Consider the following 27,035-nt stretch of genomic DNA (forward strand, 5'->3'; position numbering starts at 1 on the left):
TCAAAAATCAGCTTAGAATAATGAAAAATATTTTTGATAATTGAATAATATTATATAGATAACATACAGTGATAAAATGTCAATTATCAAAAAAAGGAAAAACGGAAGGGCCTGCTGAAAATCACCACTGACACTTTTTAGAGTGTTACTTTTTGCATTACTTCCTGAAACATAATGGAGTTTGATGCACTTTGTATGTATCAGGGAGTTGGATACCCTTTTACAAAAGCTTCAAAAGGATCTTTCACTTTTGTACAAAGGCACTGTGTTTATGTTTCTAAAGTTCACTGTAGCATCGCATATAAAGTGCCACTTGGAACAACAAAACACCAAGAAATTTTAAATATGATTCTGCATACCATTATTTTGACTTCCTTCCTTATTTGTAGAATTTGTACAAGGCCGATTTGGAATGGCTCCGTGGAACAGGGTGGGTTCCTATCGGATCATTGGAAAATGAAAAAAGCAAGAAAGCAATGAAAATTCTGAGTGAGAAGAATTACCGCCAACCTATCAACACGCTCACCTTCACCTCTGTGCCCGACTCCATGGAAATGGTCCAGGCTAAGAAGAATGCCGAACAGATAAACGATGTGAGTCAAATATCTGCTTTACATTGAACGAGCCGCTCAGTAACGATATTATTAATTTCACAATTTGGTTTCAGTGTGTTGTGTTTACCAGGTGGTGATTGATAAAGGTTACAATCAGCATGTTGTGTTCACCATGTGCCCTGCAGAAGCTATACAGGGCTGGAGCAGAGGAGATAAAACACAAGTACACTCTTCCTGGTGATATTCCTCAGTTTATCCAGTCGAGGGTCAACGCGATCAATATCAGCGATGTGAGTTGAAATTAAAAAGGTTTTTCATTTCCACCTTATGGATAAAATTCAAATATATATTTATGTCGTTTGGGTTGTAGTCAACCATGAAATCTAAACTTAAAAAGTATAAATTCACCTTTTGCGTTCTTTATTTGGTAAAACGTTGTTGACTAAACATTGCATTTATGACAGAACTATTACCGACTGGGCTGGGAGGAGACCAAGAAGAAAGGATGCGACATGAGATTGGATGCCATTCCTATCAAAATCGCCAAGGCCTCACGAGACATCGCTAGTGATGTGGGTGAATGGCATCTTCCTTCACATTCAATTCAAAGCTCTTTCACAGACATGCAGAAAAATAATTTACAGTGACTATGTACTGTATGTGCAGTAAGAGATAATTGGATGCCTTGTATCTTTGGTTCCTACAAGACATTGAAGTTGCCTCGAAACACTTTTCCTATTTTGATGTAAATCTTCAAATGTTTGAAATTGGACAGACAATCAATCGGTGCATTAGGACCAACTTTTTGGAATGTACAAAGTACATTTTTGTGTACAGAGACAGAATCGCCAATGCAAGTTCTACAAGCACCAGAAAGAATTTACCAAAATCCCCAAGAAAAAGTGTTACCAAGCTGGAAATACATATCTAGTTTCTGAAAATATCTATTATTTCAATTTTGACCCTTATTTATACACTTTTATGCAACACATTTCACAATTATTAATTCCAATATTTTACATGCCTTTTAGATTTATTAAAAACTGTTGACAAGCTCTTGAGATAATGTTACTTTAGCTAATTTTTATGCACTAGTTTATCCGTTTACTATGGGAGCGGCAGGGAGAGTCATGTTATTATCCTTCTTATTACCAGTGGCGTCACTAGGGTTGGTGTCACCCAGTGCGGTAACTCATGGTGTCACCCCCCCCCCCCTCCTCCCCCATTAGTCAGGTTCACTATGTTAACAAATAATTTCGTTCAAAAATTTGGAAGATGAGCAAAACTATACATTTTTGGAATCATCAGAGCATGGAGAATCCGAAAATCAATGTTGGCATTTGCACAGACACAGATTTTGGATTTTCAAAATGGCCGCCATAAAATACATATTTTGCGCTATCTCGGCTTCGAGTCAACCTAGAAACTTAATTAAATATGCTAATCCTATGTTTTCTGGATCAAGGAATCCAATAAAGGCCTCAAAATAGTGCTCAGGATTATAGAAAAGCAACAAACAAAGATAATTGAAAACCATTGTCTTCATATTTGTGATATAACTGTATTACATAATACATGATATTGTGGCGGGCACAAGGGACAATAATTCCACGCACCAGTGGGTGGCGCGAGCGTCCAGGCGGGGAACGAAAGCGCATGCCCCGCCTTTCGACCGATCGGCCACGCCCGGGGACAAGGCGTGGCCTCGGGACATATATGCGGGCTCTAAGCTCGAGCCCGCCCAGTGCTGAAGTGCGAGCTCTTAATAAAGACTCTTTGTTTGTACCAACGCGTTGTGGCCTACCTCTCTGGCAATCGAGTCGTGTGTGCACAGCACCACACTGGTGACCCTGATTGGTTCAGCCGTTGCTGACCCCCGAACGCGCCATGGCTACCAACGCCGTCAAACTCCCCGAGTTTTGGGAAGCGCAAGCCGACGTCTGGTTTGTGCAGGCCGAAGCTCAATTTCAGCTCCCAGGCATCACGGCGGACGAGACCCGGTACTACCACGTGGTCGCGGCCCTCGGGCCCGGCACTGCCGCCCGAGTCGTGTCCATCCTTCGGCGCCCGCCGGGCGACAACAAGTACGAGGCGCTCAAACGTCTCCTCCTCGCCACGTTCGGGCTCACAGAGATCGAACGGGCCGACCGCCTCCTGGACCTTCCCGCCCTCGGCGACACACGACCATCCGTCCAGATGGATTTCATGCTGTCGCTGCTTGGAGACCAGCGCCCGGATTTCTTGTTCCGCGCACTTTTCCTCCGCCAGCTACCTGCACAGGTGCACCTCACGCTGACCGGTTCCAAACTAACGAAACCCGGCGCCCTGGCTGGAGAGGCCGACAAGTATTTCGCGGTCTGCGACACGCGGTCGGTGTACGGTGCTGCCGTAGTGGCTCCCGGTGCGGAGGCTCCAGCGCCCCCTGCTTCCCTCGTGGCCGCTGCTATGCCCCACCCACTACCACCGCCGCCACCACCACCGCCGCCGACACGGCCGCCGCGGGGGCCACCGCCGCAAACCTGGTGCTACTACCATGCCAGGTTCGGCCGCAAGGCTAAAACGTGCCGCCCGCCGTGTTCTTTTGACGGGTCGGGAAACGACCGGCGCTCACTTGCGGCCATGAGCGCCGACCATTCCGGCAGCCTCCTGTTCATCACGGACACCTTGTCCGGGCGCCGTTTTCTTTGCGACACAGGAGCGCAGGTAAGCGTCCTCCCCGCCTCCACGTCCGACAAGCAAGCCGCGGGCCGGGGCCCCGCTTTGCTTGCCGCCAATGGTACACCCATCTGCACATTCGGGAAGCATTGCCTCTCACTGCGGTTCGGAGGGCAGCGCTTTCAATGGTCGTTCGTGACCGCCAGCGTGCCAATGGCCCTGCTGGGCGTGGACTTCCTATGTGCGCATGGGCTGTTGGTCGACGTGAAGCGCAGACGTCTCGTCCAGGCCGAAACCTTCAGCTCGCTCGCTTGTTCGCTGAGCGGCTCATCGAGCGGCTTGCCAAGCGGCTTGCTGGAAGGTTCCGTCCCTGCGAGTTTAGTTTGCACGCTTCCGGCAGCGGACGACTTTACCCGCCTCCGAGCCAGTTTCCCGGCCCTCACGCGGCCCACCTTCTCAGCGGTGGCCGTTAAACACAGGGTGGAGCACCATATACCCATGGTCGGGCCGCCGGTCTACGCCCGGGCACGCCGACTCGAACCCACGAAGCTCGCCGTGGCGAAAGCGGAGTTCACCATGCTGGAGCGGCTGGGGATCGTACGGCGCTCCAACAGCGCTTGGGCTTCTCCTCTGCACATTGTGCCGAAGCCCGGCGGGGGATGGCGGCCGTATGGGGACTACCGCCGGCTCAATGATGCCACCACCCCCGACCGCTACCCGGTCCCGCATATCCAGGACTTTTCCGCCCGGTTGGCAAACACGACCGTGTTTTCCAAGGTGGACCTCATTCGGGGATACCACCAGGTCCCCGTACAACCGGGCGATGTCCTGAAGACGGCCATCATCACCCCTTTGGGCCTCTTCGAGTTCCTGCGAATGCCTTTCGGGTTGAAGAATGCGGCCCAGGCGTTCCAACGGCTTATGGACAGCGTCTTGCGCGACTTACCTTTCCTCTTTGTCTACATGGACGACATCCTAGTCACGAGCGCGTCCCGGGAGGAGCACCTGCTCCACCTCCGCACACTCCGAACGCCTGGGTCAGAACGGCCTGATAATCAACCCCGCGAAGTGCCGTTTCGGCGTCACCGCCATCGACTTCTTGGGGCACCGCATCACCAGGCACGGGGCCGTCCCTTTACCGGCCAAGGTGGAGGCGGTCAGGGATTTCCCGCGACCCCGCACGATCAAGGGGCTCCAAGAGTTCCTGGGTATGGTAAATTTTTACCACCGCTTCGTGCCCCACGTCGCCCAGCTCCTCCGCCCCCTGCACGAGGCCCTCCGGGGCAAGCCGGGCAAAGGTGACATCGCCTGGTCGGAGCCGATGGCCGTGGCGTTTGCGGGCGCAAAGCAGGCCCTGGCCAACGCCACCATGCTGGCGCACCCGGCGCCCGATGCACCGATCGCCCTCACCACCGACGCGTCGGACTACGCGGTGGGCGCGGTGCACGAGCAGTGGGTGCGTGGTGCTTGGCAACCGCTGGCGTTTTTTAGCCGGCAGCTTCGCCCGCACAAACGCCGCTACAGCACCTTCGACCGCGAGCTGCTCGGGCTCCACCTGGCGGTCCGACACGTCCGCCATCTGCTCGAGGGCCGCCCGTTCCCGGCTTTCGTCGATCACAAGCCCCTTGTGTTCGCGATGGCCAAGGTCGCCGAGCCATGGTCGGCACGGCAGCAGCGTCACCTCTCCGCCGTGTCCGAGTATACGACGGATATCCGTCACGTGGCGGGTAAAGACAACCTGGTGGCGGATTGCCTTTCCCGGTCCGTCGCACACGTGGTCCACCTCGGGATCGACTATGCCCGGATGGCAGAGGACCAGACCGCCGACCCCGGCATCCAGGCCTTGCGGACCACCGTCACGGGCCTCCGCGTCACCGAGGTGCCGTTCGACGCCGCGGGCGTAGCCCTCCTGTGCGACGTCTCCCTCGGCCGGCCTCGCCCCATCGTGCCCGCTGGCTGGCAGCGCCCAGTGTTCGACGCCATCCACGGCCTGTCCCACCCGGGCACGAAGGCCTCCCAGAAGCACGTCGCGGCGAAGTTCGTCTGGCATGGCCTCAGGAAGGACGTCCGCGACTGGGCCAGGACGTGCCTCGCGTGCCAGCGCGCAATGGTCCACCGCCACACCCAGGCCCCATTGGCCCCATTTGCGGTGCCCAAGCGTCGGTTCGCCCACGTGCACGTCGACTTGGTGGGACCTCTGCCCCCTCGCGGGGGTTCACCCACCTCCTCACCATGGTGGACCGCACCACACGGTGGCCGGAGGCCGTCCCATTGGCGGCGACGTCTGCGGCTGATGTGGCGCAAGCCTTCATCGCCACTTGGGTTGCCCGGTTCGATGCCCCCTCGGACATCTCGTCCGACCGCGGCCCCCAGTTCACCTCGGAGCTTTGGGCCGCGGTGGCGCAAGGGCTCGGCGTAAAACTACACCGCACCACGGCCTACCACCCCCAGGCCAATGGCCTGTGCGAGCGCTTTCATCGCTCGATGAAGGCCGCGCTCCGGGCCAGCCTCTGCGACTTCAGCTGGGCCGACAGGCTCCCCTGGGTCCTGCTGGGCCTCAGGACGGCGCCCAAGGACGACCTGCGCGCGTCCTCGGCGGAGCTGGTCTTCGGGCAACCACTGCGGGTACCGGGCAAATTTATCCCTGACTCCACGGCTCCTTGGTCCGTGGCGCAACAGCGCTCCGCCCTTCAGGAGACCGCCCGGAGGTTCGCCCCGGTGCCGACGGCACACCACGGTTGCCCGTCTTCCCACGTCGCCCCGGAGCTTCGCATGGCGGAGTACGTCTTCGTCCGGCATGACGCCCACCGGGCACCGCTACGGCCCCCGTACGACGGGCCCTTCCGCGTGCTGGAGACCGGGGACAAATATTTCACCATCGACATCGGCGGTGCCCCGGATCGCATCTCCGTGGACCGCCTGAAGCCGGCCCACCTCGATCTGGACCACCCCCCGCAAGCAGCTCTGCCTCCGCGTTGAGGCCGCTCCCCGGCGGTCGGACCCCCGGCACCCCCCAGCCCCGCCGTCCCGCTACCCCCCAGCCCTGCACGCATCGCCAGGGGGCGTTTCGGCCGGGTCATCCGGCTTCCCCGCAAACTCACCCTTCAGGTGCGCGGGAATTCTGGGGGGGCGCATGTGGCGGGCACAAGGGACAATAACTCCACGCACCAGTGGGTGGCGCGAGCGTCCAGGTGTGGAACGAAAGCGCATGCCCCGCCTTTCGACCGATCGGCCACGCCCGGGGGCAAGGCGTGGCCTCGGGACATATATGCGGGCTCTAAGCTTGAGCCCGCGCAGTGCTGAAGTGTGAGCTCTTAATAAAGACTCTTGTTGTATCCACGCGTTGTGGCCTACCTCTCTGGCAATCGAGTCATGTGTGCACAGCACCACAATATTGCAAGTCCTTTGAAGTTATAGGTATGGGTTTATAAAGCAAAAAAGCAGCCTTGTTAGTATCAGATTGAACTATAAGTCCTATACACAGGATCTACTAGGTCTATACCGTTCAGGAATATGCTTTTACAGATCTTCATCACTGTCCTGAGTGTCATTTTCGCAAAGGTGTCTACGCAAATGCCAACATTAATTTTCGGATTCTCCATGCTCTGAATATTCCAAAAAATGTATAGTTTTGCTCATCTCCAAAAAATTTGAACGAAAAAACTTCGGAACCTGACTGACCGATACATAGTGAACCTGACGACATGGACCTCCTCCCATACCAGCCCATACAGAAACCTTAGTAATGTTTTTTGCACTAACGTTACTCGTAAATCGTAATTCCCGTATATCATTGAATGTAATGGCAACAAGCGTTACGCCTAGGTCCCCCATCGGTGAAGTGATGTGAGTTGACAAAGTGGAAGACGCAAGGCGGCCATCTTGGATTTTGACATGGCGACCCAATTTTCAATAGCGTTCTTCCTTATGCGTAGGTACACCCACACACCAGATTAGAAGTTGGTACTTCGCTTATTTTTCAAGATAATCCGTTCACAAGGTTCAGACATACATGGCGTCAGACATACATGGCGGCGGCCATCTTGGATTTTGACGTGGGTTGCACCCACACACCAAATTAGAATTCAGTCCTTCACTTACGCATGCATGCACGCACGCCCGCACGCACGGACGAACGGACGCACGCACGGACGGACGCACGGACGGACGCATGGGCGGACACACACACGGACGGAGAGGAAAACCATTGTCCCCCTTTCGCTCCGCGGTGCGACGGGGGACAATAGTAGTGACATAAACAACTAGCAAAATTAAAATTACACCTTTAAATTACAATGTCATACGCACAGCCTAAATGTATTTACATTTACATAGTTTCATGTGGTTAAAGTGAAAATTCGGTAAGAAAACAATAGAATTTGAAGTAAAAACGTTGAAGAACTACATCCAAATTGTTGATTTTAACGTTAAACTTTATTGTTACATGAGATACATTAATGGATTAATGTTGCATAATCAATAACGGCCCAAATAATGTAGAACTTGTAGACAAATGCATCTGGAAATATACTCATAAATGAAATAATACCATAAAAATAAACAGGAACAAAATTAATACACAAGCATTTCAGCACTTGGTGAACATCGCGACTAATTCAGAACTTTCCTTTCCTGGCCTTCAAAGCTGCGAACTTGTGAATCACTTCATCGAAATCAATGCCTTTCACCAACTCACTTACAATTGATAATATCGCAAGATCGGAAAGCCTTGACACTGCAAAAAATTGGTGTCACCCCCTTTGATAGTGTCACCCGGTGCGGTCCGCACCCCCCCCCCCCCACCCCCCGCACCCCTCTAGTGACGCCAGTGATTATTACTGCCAATTATTTTTACTATTCTTATGTTAGATCAGGTCATTGCAAGGATCAAAACATGCATGACATTATATCATGTTAGATTAGAGTGTGGCGGGCACAATGATGAATAATTCCGCGCACCAGTGGGTGGCGCGAGCGTCCGGGCGTGGAACTGAGATACATGCCCCGCCTTTCGGCCGATCGGCCACGCCCGGGGGCAAGGCGTGGCCTCGGGACATATATGCGGGCTCGAAGGTCGAGCCCGCCCAGTGCTGATGTGCGAGCTTGTAATAAAGTGCTTTCGTTTGTACCACGCGTTGTGGCCTACCTTTTTGGCAATCGAGTTGTGTGTGCACAGCACCACACTGGTGACCCCGACTGGTTCAGCCGTCGCTGACCCCTGAACGCGCCATGGCTACCAACGCCGTCACCGTCAAACTCCCGGAGTTCTGGGAAGCGCAAGCCGACATTTGGTTTGTGCAGGCCGAAGCTCAATTCCAACTCCGGGGCATCACGGCGGATGAGACCATGTACTACCACGTGGTCGCCGCCCTCGGGCTCGGCACTGCCGCCCGCGTCATGTCCATCCTTCGGCGCCCGCCGGGTGACCACAAGTACGCGGAGCTCAAACGTCTCCTCCTCGCCACGTTCGGGCTCACAGAGGTCGAATGCGCCGACCGCCTCCTGGACCTTCCTGCCCTCGGCGACACACGACCGTCCGTTCGGATGGATTTTATGCTGTCCCTTCTTGGAGACCAGCGCCCGGATTTCCTGTTCCGAACACTTTTCCTCCGCCAGCTACCTGTACAGGTGCGCCTCGCGCTGGCCGGTTCAAAAATAACGGAACCCCGCGCCCTGGCCGGAGAGGCCGACAAATTTTTCGCGGCCTGCGACACGCGGTCGGTGTACGGTGCTGCCATAGTGGATCCCGGTGCGGAGGCTACAGCGCCCCCTGCTTCCCTCGTGGCCGCTGCTATGCCCCGCCCACTACCGCCGCCGCCACCACCACCGGCACGGCCGACGCGGCCGCCACCGCCGGTACGGCCGACGCGGCCGCCACCGCCGCAAACCTGGTGCTACTATCATGCCAGGTTCGGCCGCAAGGCTAGAACGTGCCGCCCGCCGTGTTCTTTTGACGGGTCGGGAAACGACCGGGCCGGCGCTCACTTGCGGCCATGAGCGGCGGCCATTCCGGCAGCCTCCTGCTCATCACGGACACCTCGTCTGGTCGTCGTTTTCTGTGCGACAAGGGAGCGCAGGTAAGCGTCCTCCCTGCCTCCGCGTCCGACAAGCAAGCCACGGGCCGGGGCCCCACTTTGCTTGCCGCCAACGGAACACCCATCCGCACATTCGGGAAGCGTTGCCTCTCACTGCGGTTCGGAGGGCAACGCTTCCAATGGTCGTTCGTCACCACCAGCGTGCCAATGGCCCTGCTCGGTGCGGATTTCCTTTGTGCCCATGGGCTGTTGGTGGACGTTAAGCGTCGACGTCTCGTCCAGGCCGAAACCTTCAGCTCGCTCGCTTGTTCGCTGAGCGGCTCGTTGAGCAGCTCGCTGAGTGGCTCACCGAGCGGCTTGCCAAGCGGCTTACTGAGTGGTTCCGTCCCGGTGAGGTTAGTCTGTACGCTTCCGGCAGCGGACGAGTTTACCCGCCTCCTCACCAGTTTCCCGGCACTCACGCGGCCCACCTTTTCAGCGGTGGCCGTCAAACACGGAGTGGAGCACCATATCCCCACCGTCGGCCCACCGGTCTACGCCCGGGCGCGCCGCCTCGACCCCACGAAGCTCTCCGTGGCGAAAGCGGAGTTCGCCACGCTGGAGCGGCTGGGCATCGTACGGCGCTCCAACAGCGCATGGGCCTCTCCTCTGCACATTGTGCCCAAGCCCGGCGGCGGATGGCGGCCGTGCGGTGACTACCGCCGGCTCAACGATGCCACCACCCCCGACCGCTACCCGGTCCCGCATATTCAAGACTTTTCCGCCCGGTTGGCAAACACGACCGTTTTCTCCAAGGTGGACCTCATCCGGGCTACCACCAGGTCCCCGTACGACCGGACGATGTACCAAAGACGGCCGTCATCACCCCTTTCGGCCTCTTTGAGTTCCTGCGGATGCCTTTTGGGTTGAAAAATGCGGCCCAGGCGTTCCAGCGGCTCATGGACAACGTCTTGCGCGACTTACCTTTCATCTACGTCTACCTGGACGACATCCTAGTCACGAGCGCGTCCCGGGAGGAGCACCTGCTCCACCTCCGCACGCTCCGAACGCCTGGGCCAGAACGGCCTGATAATCAACCCCGCGAAGTGCCGTTTCGGCGTCACCGCCATCGACTTCTTGGGGCACTGCATCACCAGGCACGGGGCCATCCCTTTGCCGGCCAAGGTGGAGGCGGTCAAGAGTTTCCCGCGCCCCCGCACGATCAAGGGGCTCCAGGAATTCCTGGGCATGGTGAATTTTTATCACCGCTTCGTGCCCCACGTCGCCCAGCTCCTCCGCCCCCTGCACGAGGCCCTCCGGCACAAGGCGGGCAAAGGTGACATCGCCTGGACGGAGCCGATGGCCGTGGCGTTTGCGGGCGCAAAGCTGGCCCTGGCCAACGCCACCATGCTGGCGCACCCGGCGCCCGATGCACCGATCGCCCTCACCACCGACGCGTCGGACTACGCGGTGGGCGCGGTGCACGAGCAGTGAGTGAGTGGTGCTTGGCAGCCGCTGGCGTTTTTTAGCCGGCAGCTTCGCCTGCACGAACGCCGCTACAGCACCTTCGACCGCGAGTTGCTCGGGCTCCACCTGGCGGTCCGACACTTCCGCCATCTGCTCGAGGGCCGCCCGTTCACGGCTTTCGTCGATCACAAGCCCCTTGTGTTCGCGATGGCCAAGGTCACCGAGCCATGGTCGGCCCGGCAGCAACGTCACCTCTCTGCCGTGTCCGAGTACACGACGGACATCCGTCACGTCGCGGGTAAAGACAACCCGGTGGCGGATTGCCTTTCCCGGTTCGTCGCACACGCGGTCAACCTCTGGATCGACTATGCCCGGATGGCGGAGGACCAGACCACCGACCCCGACGTCCAGGCCTTGCGGACCGCCGTCACGGACCTCCGCGTCACTGAGGTGCTGTTCGACGTCGCGGGCACGGCCCTCTTGTGCGATGTCTCCCTCGGCCGGCCTCACCCCATCGTGCCCGCTGGCTGGCAGCGCCCGGTTTTCGACGCCATCCACGGCCTGTCCCACCCGGGCACAAAGGCCTCCCAGAAGCTCGTTGCGGCGAAGTTCGTCTGGCATGGCCTCAGGAAGAACGTCCGCGACTGGGCCAGGACGTGCCTCGCGTGCCAGCGTGCAAAGGTCCACCGCCACACCCAGGCCCCGTTGGCCCCGTTTACGGTGCCCGAGTGTCGGTTCGGCCACGTCCACGTCGACTTGGTGGGACCTCTGCCCCCCTCGCGGGGGTTCACCCACCTCCTCACCATGGTGGACCACACCACCCGGTGGCCGGAGGCCGTGCCATTGGCGGCGACGGCTGCGGCTGACGTCGTGCAAGCCTTCATCGCCACGTGGGTTGCCCGGTTCGGTGCCCCCTCGGACATCTCGTCTGACCGCGGCCCCCAGTTCACCTCGGAGCTCTGGGGAGCGGTGGCGCAAGGGCTCGGCGTCAAACTGCACCGCACCACGGCCTACCACCCCCAGGCCAACGGCCTGTGCGAGCACTTTCATCGCTCAATGAAGGCCACGCTCCGGGCCAGCCTCCACGACGGCAGCTGGGCCGACAGGCTTCCCTGGGTCCTGCTAGGCCTCAGGACGGCGCCCCAGGACGACCTGAGCGCGTCCTCGGCGGAGCTGGTCTTCGGACAACCGCTGCGGGTGCCGGGCGAATTTATCCCCGACTCCACGGCTCCTTGGTCCGCGGCGCAACAGCGCTCCACCCTGCAGGAGACCGCCAGGAGGTTCGCCCCAGTGCCGACGGCACACCATGGTTGCCCGTCCTCCCACGTCGCCCTGGAGCTTCGCACGGCGGAGTACGTTTTCGTCCGGCACGACGCCCACCGGGCACCGCTGCGGCCCCTGTACGACAGGCCCTTCCACGTGCTGGAGACCGGGGACAAACATTTCATCGTGGACATCGGCTGTGCTCCGGATCGTATCTCCGTGGACCGCCTCAAGCCGGCCCACCTCAATCTGGACCACCCCCCGCAAGCAGCTCTGCCTCCGCGTCGAGGCCGCCCCCCGGCGGTCAGACCCCCGGCACCCCCCAGCCCCGCCGTCCCGCTACCCCCCAGCCCTGCACGCATCACAGAGGGCGTTTCGGCCGGGTCATCCGGCTTCCCCGCAAGGTCACCCTTCAGGTGCGCGGGAATTCTGGGGGGGCGCGTGTGGCGGGCACAATGATCAATAATTCCGCGCACCAGTGGGTGGCGCGAGCGTCCGGGCATGGAACTGAGATTCATGCCCCGCCTTTCAGCCGATCGGCCACGCCCGGGGGCAAGGCGTGGCCTCGGGACATATATGCGGGCTCGAAGGTCGAGCCCGCCCAGTGCTGATGTGCGAGCTTGTAATAAAGTGCTTTCGTTTGTACCACGCGTTGTGGCCTACCTTTTTGGCAAGCGAGTTGTGTGTGCACAGCACCACAAGAGCATGCATAGCATTATAACATGTTAGATCAGGTCATGGAAAAGATATCATTAATATTATGCCATTATCATGAGGATTATTACTTTTGTAATGAGAAGCAGCTGTGGAAAAACACCACAAAAATGCCTTGGAAGAAGTGCACGTTAGTGGCAGGAAGGATCGTGTTATTATTCCTTTTGGGGTATATAGACTACAGTAGATCTACGATCTGGTGCGTTTGGCGATGGGATAAACATTGAGTGATGTCTGGATTCCTCCATATTTCTTTTTTGTGTGTTACAAACAGCATTAGCGACTGTTTAAAAAGCTAATCATACGTGGTTGTGATTTATAATATTTTTACCTCTGGTAGAGGCCGTTGGGCCGTTGCTCCTACAAAAACGCCATGATAAGCTATTTATAAATGTTGACACGGTGTTTGTTCAAGATGGAAAATCCCCTTGGGGAGGTGGGACATTATTAGTTTTAATATTGTTTTGTAATAACATTAATATTATGCTATTATCATTTGTTTTGTTATTAGAAGCAGCCTTGGAAAAACGCCACGATAAAGCTAGCTTAACACGGGTATACACCTCAACACACCTTGCCTTGGGGATATAATATGTTTATTGGCCTATGTTTCCCTTCTTGTCTCGTCATAGAGAAATGTGACACTTACCCCATTGGCAGCAATAGCGGGGAAAACCCCCTCCATGGGGAAACCCCCTTGAGGAGGGGGCCAATGAAATCGCTACAACCTTCATTTTGTGACCCTATTTTAGAATGATATCTGAGAACAGATACTCCAGATATCTAGATAGAACAGATACTCAGACACTGAGAACAGCTGACATCTGAGAATTTTAGTATGATGTAGTAGAACAAGCATACTTTAGTATGCTTGAAAATCATCATCATCAATCATCACCTAATCATCATCAATGATTGTTTGTTTTTACAGGAAAACATAGATAATGGAGTTTCTGCAACAAGTAATCCGATATCAGGCCAATTTTTTTTTTTACAAATAAATATGTTTCCTTTCTTGGGAAACAAATGGATGCAGCTGGGAAATGGCATCTCATTAGAAACAAGTAAATGAAAAAACATGTTTTAGGGCTACACATTTTTATTTCAAAAAAGTTTTAAACCTAATTTTTTTTAATTTTTAATTTTCAAAATTACATTTTGTTAGATGAAAATGTACCAGAAAAGAGGACAGTGGGTCAAATTCCAGCTCTCTAAGATGTATGGAACCTAGAATACGAACGGCTCAAAGATTTGAAATTGGGCAAACACACAAAGTTCAGATGAAGTTAAATAAAAGGAAACATCCAAATCAAAGAATTTGTTGCATGGACAAAAGCTCAGGTCTAACATTTTTACCACGGAGTGATCTTCGATTGGCATTTAAGAAGACCACTCTGTGTTCAAATAGTCCCAGTTGTAGACCACTCTGTAACCAAAAGATTCCACCTGAGCCTTTTTCCACATGACAGATGCGTTGGGTTTGATGTGCGTTTTGCTTCTTTCATTGATGTTTCCTCTCTTTTGTTTAAATCCAACAGTTTTATCTCTACTCCACATAGTTTCACCATGAATACTTGCAGCCAGATGGTGTTTCCAAATTTGTCCTCTTGATTGCTTTTATGGAATAGTTCTTTAGATTGCTTTGATGGCTTTTATGGAAGGACCCATTCCAGCTGGGTATCATGTTGATGTATCGCACTTGGTTGCGCGTAGCACAAATCCCACCGTGATTTTTGTAAAAACGAGGCTGCTGTGTGCTGGCACCTTGGCTAAATTCAAACATTTTCTCCTGGACTTCCATTGGGAAGTGAAAAATAAGTTACCCAGCAGAAAATATAATTTGGCATAGCTATTGTCGTAGAAAATAGTCTATTATCTATTAGGTAATGGCAGGAACATCTAACTCGGTGAATATGTTGCATGAACAAAGAGTAGGTTTGACATTTCAGACCACAGAGTTGGTTGGACCCTGTACTGTATAAAAGGCTGGGTAAATGTGTCATTCGTAATCCCTGTTGAGGCCAACTCTATGGTTGAAAAATCACCCTGAGTATTCCTTGTTAAAGAAACCTACTCTCTTCCAGAGTGGCTCAGGTCACATTTCTGCAAAAAGATACAGCTTAAGCCTATTGTATTTGATTACGCATTATTTATCTCATATTTCTGGTGAATTTTATCATACACACATTGAATGTTGATTTTAATGTTGCAATGACTAACGTTGTTCAGATATAAATGGCCTTCATGTTAAAGTATCTTTGTATTTTATTTTCAGTACAAGTACAAGCAGGCATACATGAAAGAGAAAGGACATCATGTGGGTATGCAGAGCCTCCACGATGACCCAAAACTGGTTCACTCCATGAAAGTGGCCAAGATGCAAAGTGACCGCGAGTACAAGAAGGCTCACGAACAGAGCAAGACAAAGTACCACTGTTCAAACGACATGATAAATGTGATCCATGCCAAGAAAGCCCAGAACATGATCAGCGATCAAGGGTACAAGCAGACGTTCCACCAGTACACCATGCTGCCGGATGCTGTTAGCTTTGCGCTGGCCCGGAACAGGAATGACCTGCAGAGTGATGTAAGAAATGAATGTATTCTTTTATTTTGTTGTTGTTTTTAATACAGGTATCGAAGCTCATGGATGAGCAAAACAATAGAGTGCAACGGATCAACAGCCGATATGGAGCAAAGGGTGGGATGACGACAAATGGATAGACATTAGCACTAGGAGAGAAATGTATTAGAGTGAAAACAAGGTCTCAGCGAGTATAGTGAAGCTCAGTAGTGGAATAGGAGAGACCTCGAGGTCATGCTGGGCAGCAGAGCTATAATCCTACAGGGAAGAGTGTGAGACAACTCATTGTTCAGAAATATAGTTTTACAGGTGAGAAAAGAGAGATATGAAAGAATAAAGGTGAGAATAGAGTTTAGACTTGGGAGGGTAACAAGGAAATGGTTTATAGCAGAGCTTTTATTTAATACCTTGATCTAAGTTTGCATAAACCTTATTACCCTGCGCTCGCGAAGCGAAAAGCGGGGTTAAGCATTCAGTTGTGTACGTGTGCCGTACGTGTCTGCATTTTAAAAATTCATTTTCTCGGCAACTGTTGGTCCGATTGACACGAAATTTTACCATAGAAGCACCTCCGCCAGTACAATTTTTTTATTCATAATTATGACGTCATAGGTTATGTGGTACGAACGCCATCTTGGAAAAACATTACACTTCTATATCTCCCAAACAGCTCAATGGAAAAAATTTAAACATGGCTCATTGTCAAGTACTCCCCATGGGGAATAAGATATGTTGATGATGGTGTCATCGGCGCCTTAATTATGACGTCATAATTCGACAAGTAAAACGCTTGATCTGATCAGTATGAATAAAACAAAAATTCCTCTGCAACTGTTAGACCGTGGACACGAAATTTTCAAAATATGTGCAGCTCCTCCTGTAGATTTTTTAAATGATGATTATAACATAGGTCACGTGGTACAGACGCCATCTTGGAAAAAATCGAAAAAAGTTGCACCTCTATATCTCCGAAACCGCTGCATGGAAAAAAATGGAAACATGGCTCATTGTAAAGAACTCAATATGGTGAATAGCTGTTCTTAACGATGACGTCATTGCTGCTATAATTATGATGTCATAATTCAACAGGTACAACGCTTAGTCTGATCAGTTTGAAATGTATTGGGCGTGATCTATGCGACAATTATATTAGAGAATATAAATTTATGATGTCATCACTCACGTGTTCTGGAATCCATATTGGATCAAAGAAAAAAAATGTTCAAAAACAGAACAGTTGACTCACAACAAGTTGACTGCGCAGGGTAAGTATTCTATGAATACCATCTACTTGTTATATAATCACTAGCTGAAGTACCTGGCGTTGCCCAGAAGGGGGGGAGTGGGAGGAGGGAAAATGGGGGTGTGAGGGGTATGGGAGGGGGGCATGAAGAAGGGAAGGGGAGGGGAGGAGGTCAAATTTACACATGCAAAGAGTACTTTAGCCTCAGTGTTGCTCATGTAAAAATGGAAATTGGAATACCCTCTGCCAGCACCACTAGGTGGTGCTACAAGGTACACATTTACATAGAGAATTAATGCCTTCCTTTGGCCCTGCACACCTCATGTGGTTTGTTGGAGAAATTACAAAAATGTAGCCCATACTGTCCTTTAAAAAATTAACGTTGCTACTCTCCCCACCCTAGATATTCCACTAATATTAGAATCAGTAGAAAGGTGGAGGCTGTGTCAATTGTTATATGTCTGCCTTTAAAAAAAGAAGAATATATTGTTTGGGCGATGTTGGTGGCTTAAGGTCAGTAGATTGGCATCCCAGAAGTTAGTTGAAATTTGTTTGAAAGGAGCAGAATGAAGGATTTGGGTTGTAAGCTTCTTGAAACCAAGCCTTTTCTTGGAGATTTGCCATGTTGCTATCAGAATATCAGTGCAAACGTAGCTGGCCAATTAATGACCGTCATGGGGAGTGTTATGTGTTTGCTGCACCAGACCTGCTCTGGTATAAATTGATGTCATTCCACCCATTATGGTTGACACAATGCCCCCATGGGCAATTTAGTCACTAAAATGCTCTCTACGTAAAGGAAGTACCCAAAGTCCCTCTAAGCATAAAAGAAAAATCAAATAGATGTCACATATTGTCCAGTGGACCTTGGAAATCAATCTCCTTCCTATTTCCATTCCATTGCACCCTGTTTGCCTCATGTTGCCTGATAACACGTCTGAATTAAGATAACAGACAAAGTTATTACATCCGTCACCGAAGGTGGATGGAGGTTATGTTTTCACCCCTTTCTGTTTGTCTGTTTGTTTGTGAACAAACTATCTCAAAATAAAAGGACGGACAAAATTTAGGACGAAGAAGAATGATTAGATTTTGGTGAAGATCCGGATTCTGATCCGGCTAGTAGAATTTTTATAGTGTTTCTTCACCATTGGGAGATTGAGCCAAAAATGATACAAAGCAGGATATCTCAAAAACTTGTGGACGGATTTGGACGAAAATTGGCAGATATGTTGTGTGTGTGACAAGGACCAATCGATTCGATGTTGGTGAAGGTCTGAATATGGATTCGGACACGAGAATTTTTTTTATTTTTAAAGTGATTCCTCACCATTAAGTGATAGGGCTAAAACTGATATATATATATATATACAACACAACACAACATGCATTTTAAGGCCATTTTCCCTACTAGAGCGGGGGTTAGCCTTGCGGTCCCCATGACAATCTTCCCCGTTTTGCCCTATTTTCTGCATCTCTCCTTGTTAACCCCCTTGCCCGCATGTCTTCTTCCACCGTCTTTAGCCAAGTCTTTCTCGGTCTTCCCCGTCCTCTACTTCCTTCTACATTCATTTCCATCACTCTTCTCAACCAGTCACTTTCATCCTTCCTCAACACATGACCAAACCATCTCAACCTGTTCCTCTTCACAGCATCAATCACAGGCTCTATTCCCATCATCTTTCGCAATTCATCATTTGTCTTCCTCTCTCTCAACGATACTCCGCACATCCACCGAACCATTCGCATTTCCACCCTTTCCAGCCTTCGTTGCTGCTCTATGTTCATTACCCATGTCTCGCTCCCATAAATCATAACACTTCTCACACATGCAGCATACACCTTTCCCTTCAGCTTCAACGACACTCCCCTCCTCATCAGCATGCCACTCAGTTCCCAAAACTTCTTCCATGCACATCTCACTCCAGCAACTGTTGCCGAGTCTGATCCACCTTCTCCATTCAGCATGTCTCCGAGATAGCAAAATGTTTTCACACCTTCCAGCTTCACGCCGTCTCCAAGATCCAACTCAACATTTCCTCCATCTGCAGCTCCCTCTGTGCACACCTTACATTTGAATGTAGCTGCCACACTGGTTAATGACCCTCTCGGACCACTACATTTTTGATGAACCCACTCAGCGCACATTGTACATTGAATGGAGTTCACTCCGACACCCTTCCTGCACACAGCACATGGCCACTTCCCAGTTCTTTCCACCTCACCACATGCTTTACCACTTGCCATCACCTTCATCTTTCCTATATTCACCTTCAGACCTTTTGTCTCCATACTTTCCTTCCACTTGTTCATCTTTTCCTTCAGTCCATCCATACTTTCCGCAATCAACACCAGATCATCTGCATACAACAACTCCCACGGTAAACCCCGCCTTTACGGTCTGAGCCAGCACCTCCATCACAGCTACAAATAGTCGTGGACTTAGGTTATGACCCCTGATGCACTCCCACCTTCACCTCAAACTCACCACTGTTCCCGTCCTTTGTCCTTACAGCTGTGCGCGCTCTTTTGTACATTGCCATCACAACTCTGATCAACCATTCCTCCACTTCTAACTTCCTCAATGCCCATGTCAATACTATGCGTGGAACCCTATCGAATGCTTTCTCCAGATCAACAAACCCAAGAAACAACTTCTTCCTCTTCTCCATGTACTTCTCCTGCAACTGCCTCACAATAAAGAGCGCGTCTGTCGTTCCTCTTCCTGGCATAAATCCAAACTGCATTTCGTCGATCTTCACCTTCTTCCTATCCTCCTCTCCAACACCCTTTCCAATACCTTCATTCCATGCTCCAATAACTTTATCGCTCGGTACGAGCCACACTCCAGAGGGTCACCTTTCCCCTTGTATAGAGGGACAAGGGTACTCAATTCCCAATCCACTGGAATGCGGCCTTCTTTCACCACCAGATTACAGATCTCTGTCATTCTCTTCACACCCCAACTTCCTGCTGCCTTCAACATATCTCCCACAACTCCTGTTGGCCCTCCCGCTTTTCTACTCTTCATTGCTTTTATCGCTTCCTCAACTTCCTTCTCAGTTATCTTCTCTGCCAGTCCTAAAACTGGGTTACTCTCTATGTTGCCATCCCATTCATTCTCTGTATTCAACAGCATGTCCATATATCTTTTCCATCTTCCTTTAATTCCATCTGGGTCCACAACGATTTGTCCCACTTCATCCTTCAAGCAACTCACCCCCATCACATCACACCTCTCTTTCACTATCTGCTTTGCAATCCTGAATACCGCTCTCTGACCCTCTTCCGAATCCAAGCGTTCTCCGAACATTTTCCTACATGTCTCCTGCGCCTTTGCTACCTCTTTCTTTGCAGCCTTCTTGGCTGCCTTATAACTTTCATGCTCTGCTTTTTCTGCTCCCGTACCCTATGCCTCCTGCCACTCCTTGAACTTCTTCCTCTTCTCATCAATCCTCTTTCCAACTTCATCATCCCACCACCATGTTTCCGAGTGCCTCGGTGGTCCTTTTGTCCATCCACATACCTCACCAACGGCTCCCAACAGACTATCTTTCATTGACAATTGACATCCAACCACTTTCAAGCTCAACCACATCATCCTCGACCCGACTCAGCCTCTCTTTTAATGCCTCCCTTACTGTCACCTCTTTCAACCTCCACACCTTCATTCTCGGTTGGTACTTCACCCGCCGAGCTCTCCTCGCACCTTTCACCCTTATGTCGCAGACAACCAAGTGGTGCTGTGAAACAGCCTCCTCCCCCGGGATCACCTTTATGTCCCGGAGGTGCTCCCTATCTCGCCTACGCACCATCAGGTAGTCAACAGTTGTCGTTGACCCACCTGACGTGTATGTAACAAGCTTATTATCCCCTTTCTGGAACTGAGTATTACAAATCAACAAATCAGCTCCATCAGCAAACTCCAAAATCCTTTCACCTTCTCCATTTCTCACACCATATCCGTAACCCCCATGAACTCCCTCAAAACCGTCCAGCTAAAACTGATATATAACACGAAATAATTATGGACGGATTTGGACGAAACTTGGTGGAGAGGTTGAGTTTGCGACAAGGACGAAATGATTAGCTTTTGGTGAAGATCTAGACCGCAATGCAATGAGCAGAAAGAGCTCTATTTCTTGACTTTTGCAACCACCATCTGGCAACTACTTGAAATTTTGTAGAAAGATGAGGAAAAATACATTGAATAAACACACAAAGTCGTCAAGGATAAAACTTGCACATTATTTAGTGATAGTAATTTAAAATTTCAGAACTTCTGTTTGTCGCCCTCTTGAGTCCTGTTGGGGGATTGTATAATAAGGATTATTACTGACTGACTTCCAACGGAATCCTCTCCGCGAGTACGTGATATACGAATTTGGTATGAAATCTTGAAGACTCAATTTATTTTCTATGATCCAGGAACACATTTGAGTTTACATCCTACCCAAAGGATGCTTGGATAACTATGATTTACTGTATTTTCTTTTCTATAATCACTGGTGGATTCTTTGAATGAATAATGGCAAATAGAGCTCCCATCCATGGCATATATGTGCTATTACTCGTCAAAGAAATGTTACATGTGGGTGTTTTTTTATGCAAATTAATTTACCATGTTTGGTTTTACATCCTATCTGAAGGATGCCTTGACAACTATGATTTAGTGGCTTTTTTTGGTCTAGAACCACCAGCGGATTTAAAAAAAAAGAATAATGGCACTAACAAAATACAACACCAATCCATAGCATATTTTGTATATTACAGCTTGCTAACTATCCAAGAGATGCTCCATGTATTATTTCATTTAATATTCAATTACTTTCTTTATTTTTTGTCAAAACCAGTTTGAATATTCTGTGACATGGTCATCATCCCCCCCCCCCCCCCCCCCTCTCTCTTGTCTATTATCTGCTATATTTTATATGTTCTGCTTGAAATGAATTTTCTCTCTTCTCTGACATCGGGTTCATCAACAATTCCATTCATCTATTCCACTTCATCAAATCCACTCTTCACATCTTGTAAAATCACTGAATTTCTAATTTCCTTTCCTCTCGCAACATCCTCCATTACAACAATGAACAAACTTTCCATTTCCCTTTGTCTCATTCAATTTGTTGTGAAATAATAATAATAATAATAATGCATTTATTTTATATAGCGCTTTTCAGGAAGCCCAAAGACGCTTTGACAGAGTGCAAAACATAATGCATAGCAAAACATAAAAACAATTGCAAAAAAGAATCAATAGGGAAATATTCAAAGCACAAAGGAGGGAGAAGGAGAGGAGATAGTCAGGGGTTAGATGCTGTGGGTTAAATGTTGAATGCAGTGTTGAACAGGTGGGTCTTGAGTGATGTTTTGAATGTGGTGAGTGAGGAGGAGTCTCTGATGGTGTGAGGTAGCGAGTTCCAGAGGGTGGGAGCAGCGATGGAGAAGGCCCTGTCCCCCCAGGATCTAAATTTGGTCCGGATGGGGGGGGGGGGGGGGGGGGGTCAGGAGGTTGGTACCAGCAGAGCGGAGGTTGCGGGTGGGAGTGTGTCTGGAGAGGAGGTCAGCCAGGTAGGATGGGGCCAGGTTATGGAGGGCTTTGTAGGTCAAGAGGAGGATTTTGTACTGGATTCTCTGGGAGATGGGGAGCCAGTGGAGCTTGTAAAGGACGGGGGTGATGTGGTCACGGGTCCGGGAATGGGTGAGTAGACGGGCAGCGGAGTTCTGAATGTATTGGAGTTTATTGGTGATTGTTGAGGGTGAACCATAAAGGAGGCTATTGCAGTAGTCCAGACGGGAAGTGATGAAGGCGTGGATGAGGGTTTCTGCAGCCGTGGAGGAGAGGGATGGACGGGGACGGGCGATGTTGTTCAGGTGAAAGAAGGCTGTCTTTGTGATCTGTTTAGTGTATTTGTCGAAGGAGAGGGTTTGGTCAAAGATGATGCCAAGATTCCGGATGTGAGGGGAGGTGGATACTGGGAAACCGTCGATGTTGAGGGCAAAGTTATGGGTGGACTTGGTGAGCGTTTTTGGGCCAATGATGATTATTTCAGATTTATCACAGTTAATTGTTGAAATAACATAAATTGAAATAACAGCTAATTAATTTAAATGCACATTCTTTTTCATTAATAAATGTTTTATTTGTGAACATGACACATGCAAACCAAGCCTCTTCATTTATTTCTGTTGTTGTTTTACTATCTTATTTGAAATTGATGAACTGTCAAAGACGAGACAAAAAGCTTTAAAAGCTTTTTAAGTGCCAATATGTATCAAAACAAAACTGAAACGTTTCGGAGGCAATGTCCATCATACCATAAACCACATCCAATACTAGAATGTATCTCCAAATAAAACAATGTTATTCTTTGTGTCAAAGAAGAATAGAAATTAAGACAACAAAATTTTATAACCAAACACAGTTCAATCATTAAATTACATGTATATGGTAATTGTGCACCATATGACATGTGCACATTAATATGTTTAGTTGACAAGATATACATTGAATATTTCATAATTTCATGGATTATGGATGCTGTTACACATACCTAACCATCTTTGTCCTGTTTCAGAATTACTTATCAATAACAAATATAAATATGCCCTTGGCCAATCACTAGCAAGCATTTTGGTGAGTTGTAACAATTGTCGGAACAAATTAAAACAACTTCTTATGAAATGAGACACTTGATTAAACTTTATGTAGTAGTTGTTGAAAATTAGATTGAGATTTATAGTGAAATCACTACAGGGATGTACATTATATAGTGGAGATATGATACTCATCCCCACATAACATCTTCCACAAATACAGACTTGGCATTTAATATGGAATATTTTTTTGTGGGGGTGAACTTACTTTTCAAGATGTCTTAGAACCAAAAGTTCATTGGAATGATGTTGAAATTATTCTAGATTTTGTTAATGTGACCTTTAAAAGAAACAAAAACCACATTTGACATTTCGAAACAAATAAATGGATCCTTGAAAGTGATGTAAACTGATATCGAACTCAATTCACGGACAGTACTGTGTTATACTTCTGTACGTTTTCCAGAAGTATCTCTTTATTTTGCACATTAGCCAAATTTTTTTTTAACAAAAACAAAAGTTAAATTACGACTGGGATTACGGACAGTGAAATTACAGTTCAGTACTTCGTGTAACCCCCACGAGCATTCAGGAGAGCACGTACACGTTGAGGCATGCTGTTCACGAGATTTGCCAAGGTTTGGACAGGAATCGTTTGCCATGCAGTGACAATAGCCTGCTGCAATTCATGCGCAGAGGTCAGCTGCTGGTCCAAGTGGTCGATTTGACGCGTTAATTCTGCCCACAAGTTCTCTATCGGATTCATATCCGGGGACATGGCAGGCCACTCCATATGCTCTACACCACGGTCAGCAAGAAAGTGTTGGATCATGCGAGCACGATGAGGCCATGCATTGTCATCTTGGAAGACAAAGTTTCCTCGAAAGGCTGCACGAGCAAATGGAAGCAATGTTTCTTCCAGAAAGGCCCTGTACTTGAACTGGTTCAGGTTTCCATTCAGAACAACCAGGTCAGTTTTGCCCCCTGCATGAAAAGCAGCCCAAACGGTCACCCCACCACATCCAGCTTGGACTCTTGGCACTATACAATCTTTGTTGTAGGCTTCATGCACTTGTCTGCGCACTCGGACGTGGCCATCTTGACGATAGACCAGAAATCTAGACTCGTCACTGAAGATCACGTGATTCCAGTGTCCTGGCTGCCATTGACGGTGCTCTCTGGCCCACTGCAATCGGCGCTGGCGGTGTTGTCTGGTCAGGCGTGGCTTTCTCAGGGGACGCCTGGCACGATAGCCTGCTTGAACCAGTCATTGGTTGACTAGCCTTCTGGATACAGGCACATTTGTCAGTTGCTGCCACTCAGCCCTAAGCCGATTAGCTGACTTGGTACGGCCATTGCGGACTAACCAGTGCAGCTGGAGATCATCCCTCCTTGTGGTTCTGCGGGGACGTCCTGGCCTCGGTATTGGAGTAGGGACACCCCTCTGAACATTTCGTTTCAGGATCTTTGACACCTGACCTTGAGTGATGCCATACTGCCGAGCAATAGCACGCTGTTTCATGCCGTAATTTCGTAAAGCCACCACTCCATGACAAACAGCATTGTCGAGTTGACGGACCATCTCCAGAGGAAGCGGCAATAACTTTTGGAGACGTGCAGCAGTTGTTTTCCACTAATACAGAACGCAACAACCCTTGTATACCCGACTGTGAAGCCAATCATCAAATGCACCTGTCTGTACATTTTGCCATGCCACCTGTGATATAATCCTGTTGTTGACTTCTTGCTGCGACAGACAATCAGTGACATGGTTCTTTTAGCAAATAAATCACCAAAGTCTAAAAGAAACTCACCAGATTGATATACTGAGTTAAGAAAGTAAACCCAAGTCAAGAAAAAAAATATATTCCATATTAAATGCCAAGTCTGTATGACCAAATGAAGATCATATATTCACAAAGTGTTTGTCATTCTACTGTTCATAAATTAATGCTTTCTGATATATCTTGCACTCTGACAAGTACACTGGCCTTTACATTATCTAGCAAAATGTACGCATCTAGCAATTGATAAAGAGCATCAAAGGATCACCATGCATGTCTGTAGGCAATCTTTCCTCTTGTAATACCCTGATGTATCACAGGCCAGTAAAATATTCAAGTAATTGCACATTATGTATTGTATTCTTTATGACAGGAACATGTTTTTTTTTACCCCTGCATGTCTGACATGACCTTTACAAGCAAAATTACATTTGTGTTCATCTAATCAACTCACATTTCATTTAGTATGTCTACAATAAAACATGATTGTACTACATGCAAAGGATGATGGCAAACTTCTAATCTATAATCATCCCAATAATAGTAATGATAAAAGGAATACATGCCCCAAATTATGGTAAAATACATGTCACACAATTATGGCAAATTGGTAAAACTATGTATGTACACAGAGGGTATTCTGGTGGCATAGCTTCTGGCACTGTACATTCAGTGGTTAAACTGCAGCTTCATACATTTCAACTAAATAATGCTTAGAGCAGTGAGTAATATCTGTACCCTATTAGCAATAGTCTTTCTGTCTAGAGGTACACAACAGTACTACATACAGCATACCTCAAGGATTATTCTTGCAGCTCTTTTTAAACATTTATTCAGCTTCAGCATCGTGTTGTGCGATTCGTACCGTCCTCCCTAAATTCTACAACAATATTCTAGATGGCAAAACTAAGCTTGTAAAAAGAGTGTGCAGACTGCTTTGAGGAACACAGTCGCGAATTCTATTGAGCATAGCCAACTTAGAAGAAACAGTTTTCTTTACGTATTGAAACATGCGGGGTCCATGATTAGATCTAATTCTTATCTGTATCGGTAGTGTAGGTTTCTGTACAATCCAGCAAGGTTATCATGACTTGAGTTGTACCTGTGTACAGTGACTTGTGCTTGTGTGCAAATTGCTGATGTTGTGCCAAATTAGTCATAAATATAAAGCTTCGTTCAACTGGGATACATTTTATTTATCCAGCTCTCATATTGCTTCCACATTTGATGAGTATTTGACACATGTTATGTCCTTCCGGCAGGACATTTCATCCACAATTGCCGCTCCTCATCAGGACGGTGAACAGGCTTTGATGAGTAACAGAATAGAATAGAAAAGAATAGAATAGAATAGACTTGTGGACCGTGGGCGGTGTAATTGTCAACTGAATTTGATTGAATTTTTTACTTTCAATCAGGATTTAGTGTTCACACTGTTCTCGTGTTGATCTGATGATCATCGATCATGAGCAGAGAAGATAACACAGGTTGACAACGCTGATACTGATAGTGATACGTGATAGACCTTGATGAGTGTTACATTGGTAACAAATCTTGCTGCCTTCTTTCTACTCAGCCACTGCTGGCCACTCTTTGTACTCAAAGCCGAGTCAGATCATACAGAAAGTATCCTGGCCTGACTCGAACCGAAGTTGAGCCTGGCTTGACTTGACAAGAGGAGGGTCGAGACTAGCTCCGACGGTCGGCGACCGACTATAGACCCCTAATTTATTTGTTTTAAAATACAAATTAGACCTAATAAACCATGACATTATATAACGAAATTGACTCTACCAAAATACACAATCTAAAACACTGTTTACGAAGGCCTACCGTGTTGAATGTCCACTTTCAACTTCACTTGATCCTGACCCATGGTGTGATTTAATGCGAGCACCATCCCGGTCGAATTCCAGACTTTCTGCATTCACAGCAATCGCACTTTCCGGGCTCCCATTCAACTCTTTCCACAGCTCGGCACATTCTTTGAATTTTTAAAAACTTTTCTCACTGAAAGAAAGAACCTTGCCATGCGTGTCTACTGTGTGCATGTAGCAAAATGCAGAAGATTTTCCTTCGGAATCTGCCTCAGACGACATGGAAGACACATACGGCATGTAGGTCACCATGTTGTTTAGTATCGCGCAAATGTAACAAGAG

At 49.1% G+C, this 27,035-nt stretch overlaps 1 protein-coding gene across 1 annotated transcript in view; it reads left to right on the forward strand.

Moving 5' to 3' along the window:
- Positions 1-27,035, forward strand: part of LOC137435018 (nebulin) — a gene marked incomplete at its 3' end in the record, with an annotated part of 363,563 nt that overhangs the window by 153,094 nt on the left and 183,434 nt on the right. The window contains 4 exon segments of the mRNA XM_078785019.1: positions 390-593; positions 740-844; positions 1,019-1,126; positions 14,943-15,254. Coding sequence (XP_078641145.1) covers positions 390-593; positions 740-844; positions 1,019-1,126; positions 14,943-15,254 — 729 coding nt within the window.

The sequence above is a fragment of the Myxine glutinosa genome, chromosome 1 (genome assembly GCF_964187855.1).
Source record: "Myxine glutinosa chromosome 1, kmMyxGlut1.1, whole genome shotgun sequence".
NCBI lineage: Eukaryota > Metazoa > Chordata > Myxini > Myxiniformes > Myxinidae > Myxine > Myxine glutinosa.